General features: G+C 42.6%; 1 protein-coding gene across 3 annotated transcripts; it reads right to left on the reverse strand.

Annotated features, from left to right (window-relative positions):
• Window positions 1-13,644, reverse strand: LOC130157016 (biotin-dependent 3-methylcrotonyl-coenzyme A carboxylase beta1 subunit-like). Of its 3 annotated transcripts, XM_056356165.1 has the most exons (13): window positions 13,321-13,644; window positions 12,510-12,890; window positions 10,692-10,888; window positions 9,389-9,567; window positions 8,383-8,463; window positions 7,770-7,948; window positions 6,106-6,298; window positions 4,990-5,081; window positions 3,940-4,096; window positions 3,065-3,187; window positions 2,320-2,468; window positions 1,753-1,834; window positions 1-206 (listed from the first exon to the last, which is right to left on the reverse strand). In XM_056356165.1, the coding sequence occupies exons 2-13, from the start codon at window positions 12,884-12,886 to the stop codon at window positions 123-125; spliced, it is 1,893 nt and encodes a 630-aa protein (XP_056212140.1). In that variant the 5' UTR covers window positions 12,887-12,890; window positions 13,321-13,644; the 3' UTR covers window positions 1-122. The 3 variants fall into 3 exon arrangements, with proteins under 3 accessions (XP_056212140.1, XP_056212138.1, XP_056212141.1); XM_056356163.1 differs by lacking the exon at window positions 13,321-13,644 and having other exon boundaries at window positions 12,510-13,216; XM_056356166.1 differs by lacking the exons at window positions 1-206; window positions 1,753-1,834; window positions 13,321-13,644 and adding an exon at window positions 1,841-2,154 and having other exon boundaries at window positions 12,510-13,216.
• Window positions 13,645-14,058: the final 414 nt, after the last annotated feature.

Consider the following 14,058-nt stretch of genomic DNA (forward strand, 5'->3'; position numbering starts at 1 on the left):
TTGGTCTGCAATGGTTTAACATTTTTATTAATGGTATCGAAGAATTAGAAAATCATTTACATTAAAGACTCCTCGTACATGGTGCTAACTTTAAAAGGCTGATTATTTGAAAATGGCTGCAGTTACACTCTGATGACAGGATATTGCCACGGAGATACGACCTGGTACTTCTGCTGCTCCATAATCTCTAAGCACTGTGCAATTACCTAATTAAAAACAAAAACCAATATAAGCAATGAACCTCTAAAACAAAAATTTAGTAGAACTTACTAGTTATGCCCTCATTCAGTAATGCATTTGTTCTTACTCTTTTCAAAACAGTGAACATTTAAGATGAAGTTGGATACAGCATTGGGGGAAACAGGTATCAGTGTAACGTACCACTGGGGGGGGGAAAGTAAAGGAAGAAAAGCCCTCATCGCGTACAGACACCACTACAGCACTGTGGTGACAAGAAAATTGCTTTTGGAACACTGGGATGCTCTTTTGCTGTAAAACGCCAATGAAAATATATTATGTGACAATCCGTTTCTGTTATTACGTAGCTATGCTCCTACAATTCCCAATCACATATCAAAAAATTAGCAAAACATCCTACTCTTCCAGATTCATCTTTTTCTAAGAAGTCATCTTTCTCGGTGTCTTGTGACAACAGGGACTGAAAATAAAGAACTGGGTTTGGTCTCTAAAAACAAGATAATTCTCCATGTTCCACTGCTACTGGAGCACACACTGCTTGTTAAAAGCCTGCTTGTAAAAAAAAGCACATTTAAGGATCTGAATGAGCACAGGCTGTCAGTTCAGACAAAGCTAAACATAAATTCTATCTATTAGCAGCCAGAACTGGGAAAAAGTAGCAAAATTATATTGTATATAAAGAAAAAAACCACAAAAAAAACAAACAAAAAAAACCCCAAAAAACAGCTACACATGCAAACAGGAATTGTGGCTTGCCCGTAGAAATTACCTGAGAGTAACAATGACTCATTTCAACTATCACATATTTTCTTTTCATGTGTAGCTCCTAGAGATTGGTAGTCTCAGGGCTGTAGTGCTAGAAAATAATTCTCGGTGCTCTCCCATTATCAAAGTTCCCATAAACACCACTGAAAATATTTAACATCTACTCTACCACAAATGTGTACCATATTTAGAGGGATTCATTGACAGCAGGCTGTATTTGTGAGCTTAAGTAAACAAGCTTCAGAAGTGCAAAGAACATTTTAAGTATTGCTAATAATCTAACAAGGAAAGACAGAAGAGCAAAGGCAGAAGCTTTCAGAAGAAAAATCTAATGAAGTGGATGTCTGCCAGCTTTAAAACATAAATTAAAAGGGGAGGGGCATCCCAAATGTAAGCAGCAGATTACAAGCAGGAAGAGGTCACAAAAAGACACATCCTAGGACAAAATGGAAACCATGTGAACAGTGAAGAGCTTGAACTTAAAAGAGTGAAGATACAAGTGATTATGCAAGACCAAAATAGAATCAAATGGTAAAGTCAGTTAAGAGGTTCAACGAGGAAACTGTCTACTCAAGTAACCAGAATTCAACAGAAACTTTTGGGATAGACTCATGGGGAAAGGATAAGAATTACAAAACAAAATTCCACAGAAAATGGAGTGAGAAGTGGGAGACCCAGTTCTGGGAATCAGCATGCTGCTGACCTTGAGTGAGTCACAGGCTTACACACTCACCGTAAGATCCTTTTGAGATGCGAGAATAAAATGTACTGTAAGGAAAAATGTCCTACCTTTCTAGTATTTTGAGGTAGAATTACACCATCATCCCAGAGTCTGGCAGAGGAGTAAAATGCACTGCTTTCTTCCTCTAGCCTGGAGAAGGCAGAGAATTAAACAAGCTTAAAAGCACAAAAATGTAATAAAAAACATCAGGCCAGTAAAACAAAATCATAGATGAAAAAGGAATATACTTCAATCTCAAGTAAATGTGCAGTACTACTGTTAAAATCTGTTAGAATCCAGCAAATGATACATAACAGTTCCGATCGTTCTGCAGTGCAGACCATCTTCCACATTCAGGTGATGGCCAGTTTCACATACAGCAGAATATCTTGATTTGGGGTTGTATGGTTTCAGGGGGGGTTGCTTGTTTTTTTAAGTCAGTCAAACGTTTGTGTTTCCTTAGGAAGATCCTAAGAGCAGACATAGAATTACATAGAAATTTAAAATATTTTTCATTAGATTCACATTTGCTTTATTTGTTTGGGATGTGTTGATCAGTAAGATGAACAGAAGTAGGTAATTTAACTATATTAAATCCCAGTGTAACTGCAAGGGTTTACATTTGATGTCCTTACTTTTTCTTCAGATGTTTTAGCTCTGATTCATCTCCTGTACAGTCACTGTCCCCAGCTTGTGGGACTGTGGAGAAATGTCTTGAATCCATAAGAGCAACTCTTGCATTAGGCCACAAGAACAGAAAGTTTGGACTGAACGATCTCCCACACTACAAAAAGCAATGCACAGTACAAACTCATTAAAATTAATCACAAAAAGATGGCTGTAGATGACACAGTTCAAGGCAGAATGTAATACAGTTTAAATTGTAAAGCATTTACCGTGTCCTTTACTATCACAGCTACAGCTCCTGTATCAGGACAGGCATCCTGTGGTAGCAGCCATCACAATCCCCGCTGCCTTCACTATTGCTATTCTATTAATTCAGTTTTTCCTCCAAGCACTTATATGTTTAATCCCAAGCAAACAAAGAGCCCTGTTGCACTTACTAGCAGCCTGAACAGCGCACACAGTAACAGCTAAAGGAGACATGCTCCTTGATCACTGAAAACCTGTGCTGAGAAAAAGGCAGGACTGGCTCCCAAGAAGGGACATTTTCAGATAATCTGTTTTTGAGACCTGGCTCTAGGTTCTTAGATTCAGACCAAATTTTCATAATCACATCTCATGATGCTTTTCTTACTTTAAGATTAAGTTAAATGTTTGTCACAACAGCCAACTTTGTTTTAAAAATGAAGTGCTGTGAAACCTTGCTACAGTGTAGAAAGCCTGTTACCAAACCCATGAGATTTATGCCACCCGTACCATCACGTAACTTTCGCTCCCATAACAGCCGCCAATGACAACGGTTATTTTGGGAACAGCAGAACAAGCAACAGCAGCCATCATGGAGGCCTGGGCTTTTAATCTGTTGGAGTGAGCCTCTGCCTGAAATGAAAATAAAGAGTTTAGATCCTTTAAGTCTTTCTTTTAGATTCTCTCTGCTCCCACCAAATTTGTAATTCTAAAACGTTTATTTCTTTACAATTCTGTATGATCATTTCTTCCACAACAGTATGACAGCATCATTAACTACCATAGCCCATTATGCACTTATTTTACAATGTAAATCAGCAAAACAGTTATAACCAGTGTGCACATACTGAGCAACCCTAGCTCTCCCAGGTATAAGCAAAGCTCAGATACAACACAATTATGCCAGGCTTTGTCTTAAGTGCTGGTGACAGCTGGGAGGAACAGGACTGCAGAAAACAGATCGGAACTGAACATAGGCTCTACAATAAGGCTCTCTGCAGCGCAGGACAAAGCATACTGTACCTCGCTGCCTTCACCTTTAGAAAAGAGAAATACCTATTTTTTTGTGGAGCACAGCGGCATCAGAAGAGTCAGTGGGCTGTATTTCAATGTAAAAAGCACTATAAATTCCAAGTTTTACAGCTTGTGTTGCCAGCTGGACAGTACCATTTTAGATAAGCATACAGGCCTGCTTAAAATTGGAATAAAGAGAGAATGCTAATGGAAAGATTTAAGAACAAAGTAATTATGAAGCTTCATGATTAAACCATCAAGAGTGCTTTAAAAAAAGATTTCCTAGCAATTAGTACTTTTCAAAATGTAACCTTAAACACAAGAAGCTAGGAATTGCTCGAAGTAAGCATATTGAACTAAAAGTGCCATACCTGTGAGATGCTGGTTGGCTCTGCTGTAGGCGGGGCAGTATTTTGGAAAAAGAGGATTGGAATGCTCCGCTGGCTGCACAGCTGTACGAAATGGCTACCCTTGAGAGAAGCATCATGAGACAGCTCCCCGTTGTTAGCTACAATCCCCACCAAGTGCCTACAAAACAAGACATGAACATTTTCACTTGTGAACCCTAGAAGTTATGAAACTGTAGCTCATAATGTTCTGAAGCATGGAAACATAAATATCCCTGCGCGCGCACACATACACACAGATACGCTCTTTACAGAAATTGGGAATGTAAAAGGATGCATGTATGCGTGTCATTTCATCCAAGGCCCCCCCCCAACCTAACAAACAAGAAGACTTACAGCACTCCTGATACATAAAGCATGCAAGTATGAACACAGACCAATACCCAGAGGGCAGGTAAAGCTGTAGATGACCTGCCAGAGTTTACACTGCAAGACAACACACAAGGTGCCAGGACTCTCAATTCCTCTAACAGATAATGTAACAGTCAATCCGAAAAGTTATCGCTTTCAACCTAAAGAGACTGGAAAATATGTATTTTGCTACCTTTTTTTTCCTAATATGATTTGACTGGAGCGTTGTATGCTTCATGAATGTCTTCATAATACAGTCTGATCTGCATTACACAAGGTCCATCCCATCTCCATCACATGCGAGAAGGGACGATAGCTTTCAAGTCAGTTTGGGAAGGAACACTTTTAAAGATGCTGTTTCTTATTTATTAAGGAACCTGCTGAGACTTCAATGTTCCAAATACCTGGCTAGTAGTTTTTGTGAACAAACAAATCATCTGAGGAAGTCCTGAAAACCATTCATTTGTAATCACTCTCTGCTGCTACTGGCCTGAGACATGGTGTATTCAGAGCTCAGGGGCAGAAGATCAGGCTTTCTAGAAGTATTTTATCATCAGTTGACTGACTCAGAGCTTCACAAACATTGTTATTGGAATACTGTAAAACCTGATGATGATATGAAAGCTATTTAGACAAATACATCCGTAGTGATAGTGAAATTACCCTTCCACGTGGCCAAATCCTGTCACTAATGTTGTTCCATAATTAGCCTTAAATTCCTGGAATCTGCTTCCATCCATCAGACGGCTCAGAATCTGTAAAGAAATAGGCAGTCTTTACTAAAGATATTTAAGTGAAATGGGATAGTTCTGCTAAAAGATATGCTTGGTTCATATAGTAGACCTGTATCATGCAAGAAGTCAACCTACATGAGCATAGAAGGCCCTTTTATGTCTTACACTCTACGAAATACTCAATACGCCTAAAACATCGAAATTTTGTTTACATTTGATTACCAGCCATATATTTTGAGCCAAAGTTCAACTCCGAAATAATTCTGGTGTTACGGAGCACAGTCATTCACGTGCATAACAATGTTGTAACAAACCCAGTGTGTGCAGTTATGGTTTGTGTGCATAAGAAACAGTTGCACATTGCTCATCCTTTTTTCAAACACATTTTAAAAGCTGCCTTCAAAGCTACGCTGCTTATTACAGTCAATCTGCTTAACTGTGGGAATCTACCCCTGGAAAAGATACTGGATTCACATCCTTGGAAACTAAATCTCTTCTAGAACACCACAATGAAAATAGCGTGGGCAGCTCTGCATGTCTCTGCTTATGTATTAGCATCTGTCCCAACTTCAAACAAGCTTAATTTAAGCTTTGTTGTTTTTTCAGTCACTATTTTCATTAGGCATTTACACTACAAGACGGAGGCTTGACTGCTTGCGGTGGGGGGGTGGGGGGTGGGAAACAAAAAAAGCAGGGGGGAGAGGAAAAGAGGAGACTAAAGGGTGTAACATTCTCAAGGCAGCCAACACAGTACAAGACATACTGACATATCAGCATCTTAAACAGTGCATGGAAACAGATGGAGATCAACTGCCATAATCTGTAATTATCTCTAGCAGGTTTTCAGCCTTAATATTTTCTGTAATTCTACAGAACTGTTGCCATTCTGCTTTGTTGCAGATTCAAGACAGTTTGGCAACTTATTCGGTAATAAAATGGAATCTCTCAGGTACTTCAGGATTCTCCAAGAGAGAACGCTGTTTGTCTGGAGCTGACGGGTAGAGCAGACCAAAAGGACGAAGGAACACCGCATCTGTCACCTTACCAGTTTCACAGGAAGAGTACACCTATAATCTCGCGGTGCCAGCCCCAAGAGCTCATCAGGACTATACAGAGGATTGTCATGCTCTGTGATCTCCTCTGGCAGCGGATCATAATTTAATGTAGAGATAACATTTCGAATACATTCATAGGCTTCCTTTTCTGAAGACGCAAAATGATCACTACAGCCACTGACTCTAGGAGAGAAAGTGACATTAATCAGTGCTGAACTAATCAAACCTGAACTCTGACAGAAAACCCAAACTAAAGGAAAGACCTTAATCCATACTGTGACTCGCCAACTCCCTGAAAATATTGTGTGATTTTGTTGTGTGAATGAGCTGAACACAACGCAGTGGAATTTCTGGGCAGTCCAAGTCCAAAACAAATTCACAGTAAGTAGAAGTTCTTCTTTGTGACTTACGTGTTTATCTACATTAAAGAAAGACCTTTGAATTTATTTTCATGATGATGTTGTTGCAAGTGATATAATAAAGGGAAAACAAACTTTAAAAATCATTCCAAAATAAGCACTTCCCGCTCGGATATAAAGAGGACAGTGTTACACCTAACAGTCACCTGACTGTCATGCCGGTATTTGGTTTTGCGAGAAAGGTACGGAACCTGGTTTTGCAGCACAGAATGCCAAGAACAAAGAAGTAAAGCCACCTTTTTTTCCCTGTTTAGAAGGGAATAACTATTTGAACTACAGAAAGCTCTGACATAGAAAAACAGCATTAAAGACCTGGCTAGATGGCTGCTATCAGGTTTATTTCCTGTTTGCTCATCTCCTGCTATGAAGCCCTCATTAATGGCAGCGGCAGGCAGGCTTTCCATTTTTCTTCTTTGCTTCAGGTACTTATACAAGCATTCAGATGCTTCTCTGCGGTGAGTTAGTCTCGTGTCTTTAGAAGCAGGCAAGACAAATGGAAAGAAGTCATACCACCTCTCCCCTCAGTTTAGGGAAGAAAAAAGAATATCTTATGCATTTTCCCCATCATCACAGTATCTGAACACTCCCAATTATTTTTTTAATATATGTATACTGACAATGTTTACATCAGGATAAGAAGTGATACCATCCCTCTTCTATAACTGGTCCCTCTAAGGCACAGAGGAACTGACTTGCCTGAAGTTGTTCAGAAAGTATGCGGAAGGAACAGGGAACCAAAACCAGACTTCTCCAGTCCCAGCTTCACCCTGTTACAACACTTAATTTTACTTCCATTTGGCTGATCTAACACAAAACCCATACTAGAGAAGGAAAACAGTGTAATAACAGGTTCCACTTTTGGCCCCAATCCTGACCTCTGTACTTATGGGAGATTTCTATCACAGCGTGTGTTTATATATATACACAATGGAAGTGGAAAGTTCCTTCAGTGGTAAAGCTGAAATTACATTGCCATGTTACCTTTTTCATTTCAAAGAGTTATATCTAGCCCCATGACACTCCCACGTATATAACTGCATACAACCAAGTTTTGTAATAATTCATGCATAATTTCTACCATGTTTTTTTTCACTATGTGTTTTTCAGTCCGTGAGGACAATATTGTGTCCTGTCACTGGAGCAGCTTCAGTAACACTAATTTAAAATAAAATGACAATTTCTTTAAAGCTAAGTATGCTGAACTCTCTACTATTACTGAGAATTATTTCACGTACTCAGTGTGAAGTTTGGCTCCTCCTAGGTCCTCGGGAGAGACATATTCTCCTGTAGCAGCTTTTACCAGAGGTGGACCAGCAAGGAAGAGCGTACCGATTTTATCGATAATCACAGCTTCTTCTGCCATGGTTGGAACATAGGCCCCTCCAGCTACACAGGGGCCGCACACCACTGCCACCTGAAGGACACAGAAACCAAAACAAATCAAGATGCTGGAGAGAAGAGAATGGGAAGGCAAAACCATTAGGTTTATTTCAGAAACATCCCAAAGACTAAACCGCAGCTCAGGGAACAATGAACCAGAGATATAAATACCAGCATGAACAACAATGCTTGTTTTGAGAGAGTTCAATGTGTACTATGAAATAACCTGGTGATGTGATGCTTTTCCATCATGATCAGTCGGTAAACACTTAGATCCTTAAGGCCAAAGTATTCTGTTATATGACATACTATTTGAATCTCCCTGCCCCACAAATAGCAAAAGTGAGCTTCAGGAAATGTTATGCATGTTCGCGAGTTGTTCCTAGGATCTGTATCAGAACAAAACTGTTTTCAGAACTCTATGGATCGCATATACTACACTTACTTGTACTCCAAATGACACTGTACCTGAGGGATTCTCATGGCAGACATGATTGCTTCATTGTAGAAAACTCTGCCACCGTGCAACTTGTCAGGAAACAGCTCTGACTGACATTGCAGAGAAAAGACAAAGTGACTTTCAGTATTAAATTAACTACAAAAGCCAACACTTCCTCTTCACTCCATTCACAAACACACTGCAACCCACTCTGGGAAGGTCACCACTAACAATCATACCTAAAACTCCCATATACAGCGTCTGCTATGGTATTTATTCCCCTTATACATTGTGCAATTCCACAGAAATACCCCTGTGTTTCGAAAGCAGAGGTAAATTTCATAAATTTTTTTGTGAAACCAATTTATTCTACACAAACTGAGACTGTAAACACAGAGCAGGGGAAGCTCATGTTCATACTTCACCTGTGAAATGACTTCAGCACAGCTTCCCTTTTTACTTAGCTGACATAAGGAATTGTATCAAAAACTAAAACTTTTTTCTATGAATTTGCTTTCAGTGTGGAGAGAGAACAACTACAGTCTCTTTGATAATATGATCTCCGTACATTGGACAGTAACCTGTGCAAATTCTCCTTTTACAGTAAGAATTTCAAAAACTACATTGTTAAAGGCCATGGAGGTTACTGCATTACTATCACAACCATTACAATAAAATACAGAGTAATTTTATAGATTCTGAAGTTGAAAACAGAAACCTCAAAAAACATACTAATTTATTAAAGACACAGAAGCATTTTGGCATGCTGAGGAATGCCCATCCTTGGTCAGTACTTTTGCTCCCCCACTGATGTTCAAGTTTCTAAAATGTGATTAAATGCAAAAGTGGTCAGTGCTGTTATAAATCTTCAAATAATCTCCTGGACTCTGATTTTTGGACAAAACTCAAGTATGACAGACAACAAAAGTCAGCCAAGCCAAGAAAACACAACATAAATCTGAGGTTTATTGCTAAATATTAATATGATTAAGATAAATATAGGTATCTTCTTCTATGAAGTGGTCCCAATATTACCTGTAGTGGCAGGAATGCTCCCCCACTGTCAACAAGGTACACGGATAACAGCCTGTTCTGCATGGCTATTTCTTGGGCTCTTAATTGTTTCTTCACTCCAATCGGATAAATAGTGCCTCCTTTTACAGTTGCATCATTTGCCATGAAGACACACCAGACCCCACAGATTTTGCCAATTCCTGTAAATGGTACCACAGATATTTATCAGGACTCTCTAAAATACCACCGATTAAACAAGGCGGCCAAATTATAGCTAGGATGTTCTTTCGGTAATACTATATCAAGAAGCTGCAAATTAAGTTGCAAATACCACAGAGGGAAGAAATCTATAGCTCTTCTCTGGAATAGCAAGCTGAAAGCCAATGACATTTAAAAAATACCTAAACGACAGAACTTGAAACAAGCTTACTCCTGGTGACAATGTAAGACAAAAAAAAAAATACATAGTTTGACTTCCAACACTTGAGATAACGGGAAGTTGATTAAAAATTACCTATATAAAACTAGAAAATGTAACAATATGTGACAAAAGATAGAATTTCATACTCTGTTCTTCTAGTTACTTTTTAAACCTGAACTGCTCTTCAAAATGCAATGAAAATACTTGAAAAAATACTACAAAATAAATGTTACAGCTCCTGTGCCTCACAGTAACTTGGTCCCCTTTCATTTAACAGACAGCAGCTATTTCAACAAATCATCCTAAATTTTTTGAGAAAAAATCAGTAACTGATACGTAGAATAAATTACTAAATCTAGAAGAAATTAAATAACTTCTTTTTCTTTAAAGGTTTCTCCCAGATTTCCCAGCAAAAATCATAGAAAAATAATGCAGCAGTGGCTGAACTCTTCCATGTTGGGAGCTGCTACTGGATAGACTGATGTCCACTTTTTGTAGGAAAGCACATTCTTAAGATACTAAAATACTCCACAAACCTTATCACATGCATCCTTTCTCCCTTCCCAGTAAGGGCAAACACCTCACCTTCAGGGAGCAAGGCTGGCTACTCTGGGAAGGTGTGCAGCACATACAGAATACAACTAATATACACTGCCTACAACCACCTACTCACCCCTGCACCCAAAAACAGCCTCTCTCACATTACATTAAAGATCACATTGGTTCAAAACCCTTCCTCCTCCTGGGCTGCGTCTTCAGCATGGGTTGCTCAAAACAATACCCTCAACCCATATCCATCTTTAGATCTAATATGAATCATATTTAAAGATATGAGCAATGAAACAAACAAACTAACTTCATCAGCTTCCCATTACATCTAACATGACGTTTGCTAGCCATTACCAGTAAGGCACCCAGCAGCAGGGATGTCACCATATGGCATATTGAGGCCTGCCAGCGGAGACAGCTCAAGAAAAGACTCATCATCAAGTAGCAACTTCAGGCGTTCACGAACAAACAGCTTCTTGTTTCTCTGAGTATGACGCAAGATCGCATTTTCTCCCCCTCCTTTACTGAGCATCTCTAGCAACTCTGAGTATCTGATTTAAAAAACAAAGTTTCAATTCATGAAAACCGGCCTTTACAAGCTACCCTTTAGCAGACTGAACACAGTACTTAAACGTATTGCACAGCTTTCACAAAAATGGTACGTAAATGGAGATGGAATCCCCTTTTCAGACTATTGTTTCTCATAAAGTGTAACAAAAAGCACAGGTATGTTATTTAAAGCAAGCATTTTAGTCTCGTTATTGTAAAATTGTCTAATAAAGACAAGAAAAGAGTGAAATAATATAAATATCTGTAGTTTATGTTCATAGCTAGAAGACATATTAAACCCACATCCCCCCTGGGTGTTGCCCATACACACTCAACACACAGTATTTCACAGTGTATCTCTGGCAGCAACCCCATGAGCGGAGTACTGACAAGGGGCCGATCACCAGCAACCAGGGCAGACTTTGCAAGATACTGCCCTACAACATTAGCCTATAAACTTGCAGCTATTAATAAGGCTATCATAATTTGCTAGTCCTAATTCAGCATGGCCATCTACCTCTGTGTTCCAACTACTCTAGAGAAGAATCCGGTGAAGGGCTTCCTCCTTCAGTTCCCTTCAACAAGTTTATCTGACAAAAATCAGTAACTGGTAGTAGAATAAATTATTAAATCTACAGCACAGAAGATCTACTTTATAAGTAGTGATTACTGCAGTGTCACTGCAATCATCAAGAGAGCAAGTGATTACCAAATGTCATTGTCAGGGCAGCATCAATTACAGATAAAGAACTGTAAACAAATGTGGTATCTCAAGTAATTTTGGTCTTAAACCAGGTTTTTCATGTATTTCAAATAAAACATTTTTCACCAAGATGTGTCATCTTTAACTAAAAATACTGTTGGGCATAACTATTTATGCATCACTGTGTACGTGACTGCATTATCTTATTGTGGATTCCTGCAGACTGTAGAGATTGAAAAACCTCAGGAGGAAAAAGCTTACCATTTTGAATAATGTCGTAAATGCCACCACAGGAGGGCACAGTGTGTTTTCCATAGCTTTGCTTCCAGCTCATGCATGGTTCCTCTGAACAAAGGCATTTCAATTTTTGCCATCTGATCTTTAGGGAGAAATGCATAAAATACATTTTCCTGCTTTTATCAGTGAATCACGATTAATTGCAGTAACTGTCACCTAGTCCTTCAGGAGGGATCTGTAAATGTGTGAGTCACCACTTATGTCTTTACATACAAAACGAAATAGGAAACAAATTTTATGAAGGTCTAGAAAAAAATACTTCTTGGCAAGATATGCAAAACATTGTCATGTGGCATTATTTGAAATACAGTCTGCACCCAGATTTAGGCATTTCAGTCAACATTTAGGCACCTCTTTGGGGTGGCTGAAATGTTTAAGCTCTGATCCTTGTCAAATTCAGCTCTGCAGAGAAGCCACCTGAGAAAAGAGCTGTGAGGGAACTAGCTGAAACTTCAAAAGGGTCAGGCATAAAAAAACGAAACAACTTTTTATTTTTTTAATCTTTGGCCTTTTTAATTAGCAGTCTTCCTATGTTAATAAGTTCCTAAAAGTGGCGGTAAGTAACTCTCACACCGTCTCACAAGTAGCAGCATTTTTTAAAGCCCACAAACCCAGTTCATTACCTTTTAATCACAGCCTCACTGTTTCTTAAATTTTCTTCAAACACATGCCGGAACACGGACCGGATCCGTCCATCCAAGAGCGGGTAACGCTTTGCAGCCTGCTGGGACCTGGCTCTGCTGCTCAGCGAACGGCAGGGCAGGGCGGCTGGTGCCCTCCCTGGGCCCTGGCCATGGCACAGGGGGCTCGCTGGCCCCTCACTATGGCACAGGGGGCTCACTGGGCCATGGCCACGGCACAGGGGGCTCACCGGCCCCCTGCCATGGCACAGGTCCTGGCGCTCCCTGTGGAACACACGGTGCAGGGTGCTGGGCAGCAGTGGGCAGGAGGTGCTGGGGGCCAGCCTGCCGCGGGAGCACACGGTGGTCCTGTTCCACATGACCCTAAGGACCGAAAGGAGAAGAAACATCATTTATCGAAAAAAAAAAAAACCAACCCACAAAAAAACCCCCACCAAAATAATGGAACTTAGGTGCGCCGGGCGGGCTAGGCCAAGCAGACAGCACACCCGCCTGAGGCTGGGAGGGGAGGGGAGGGGAGGGGAGGCCGCCGGTTCCCGCCCGCCCCCGGAGGGCAGCCCCGGCCTGAGGCCGAGCAGGGCTCGGGGCACGGGAGCCGCCGGCAGCGGGGCCTGCAGGAGGCGGGCCCAGGCGTCCCTCAGCGCGGAGCGGCGGCCCCCCGGCGGGGTTCTCCGGGCTCGGCCTGCGCGGCCCCCCGGCGGGGTTCCCCGGGCTCGGCCTGCCCGCCCGCCGCCTGCTCTCCCCGCTCCGCTCCTCTCGCCGCGGCCTGCCCCGCGCCCCCGCCGACCCTTACTCGGGCAGCCGCCGCCGAACCTTCCGCTCCGGCCCGCCTCTCGGGGCGGCCCCGCCACCCGCACGGCGGCCCGCCCCTGGTTGTCCTCTGCCCCGGGGCCTGGCCGGCTGCCGGCTCCCCTGTCTGCCCGAGGGGACGTGCTGGCTTGGGCGCCACCCGGTCCCGGGTGCCTGCTTTGCGATGCCCCGGCTTGGGTGCTGCCGGCTGGGGCCCCTCCCGGGTCGCTCCTCCGGGCGCCTCTGCCCCCTTCGGCACGGTGGACGCCGGGCCCAGGCCCTCAGAGGGCGACCCGGGCCCTCAGGCGGGCAGCCAGGCTCTCAGGGGGGCAGCCGGGCCCTCAGGGGAGGCCTAGGCCCTGGCGGGGGGCACCCGAGCCCGCGGGGGGGCGGAACTTTGCTCCTCAGGGAGGCCAAGGCCCTTGGAGGGGGGGCGGCACCTGAGCCCTCAGGGATTGGGGGGGTGCCTGGGCCCTCAGGGGGGCACCCGGGCCCTTAGGAGAGGCCCGGCCCCTTGTGGGAGCAGCTGGGCCCACAGGAGAGGCCTAGGCCCTTGAGGGGGGCACCCGAGCATGCAGTGAGGAACTCAGCCCCTCAGGGAGGCCAAGGCCCTTGGAGGCGGGGAGCCTGGGCCCTCAGGGATGGGGGGACCCGGGCCCTCGAGGGGGTGCAGGTAATGCTGCAAAACCAGTAACTTTGCCTCAGAAGGGTAAACATTACAAAAGCAACACGGGGAGCTAAG

Source organism: Falco biarmicus, chromosome 11 (assembly GCF_023638135.1).
Source record: "Falco biarmicus isolate bFalBia1 chromosome 11, bFalBia1.pri, whole genome shotgun sequence".
NCBI classification, from domain to species: domain Eukaryota; kingdom Metazoa; phylum Chordata; class Aves; order Falconiformes; family Falconidae; genus Falco; species Falco biarmicus.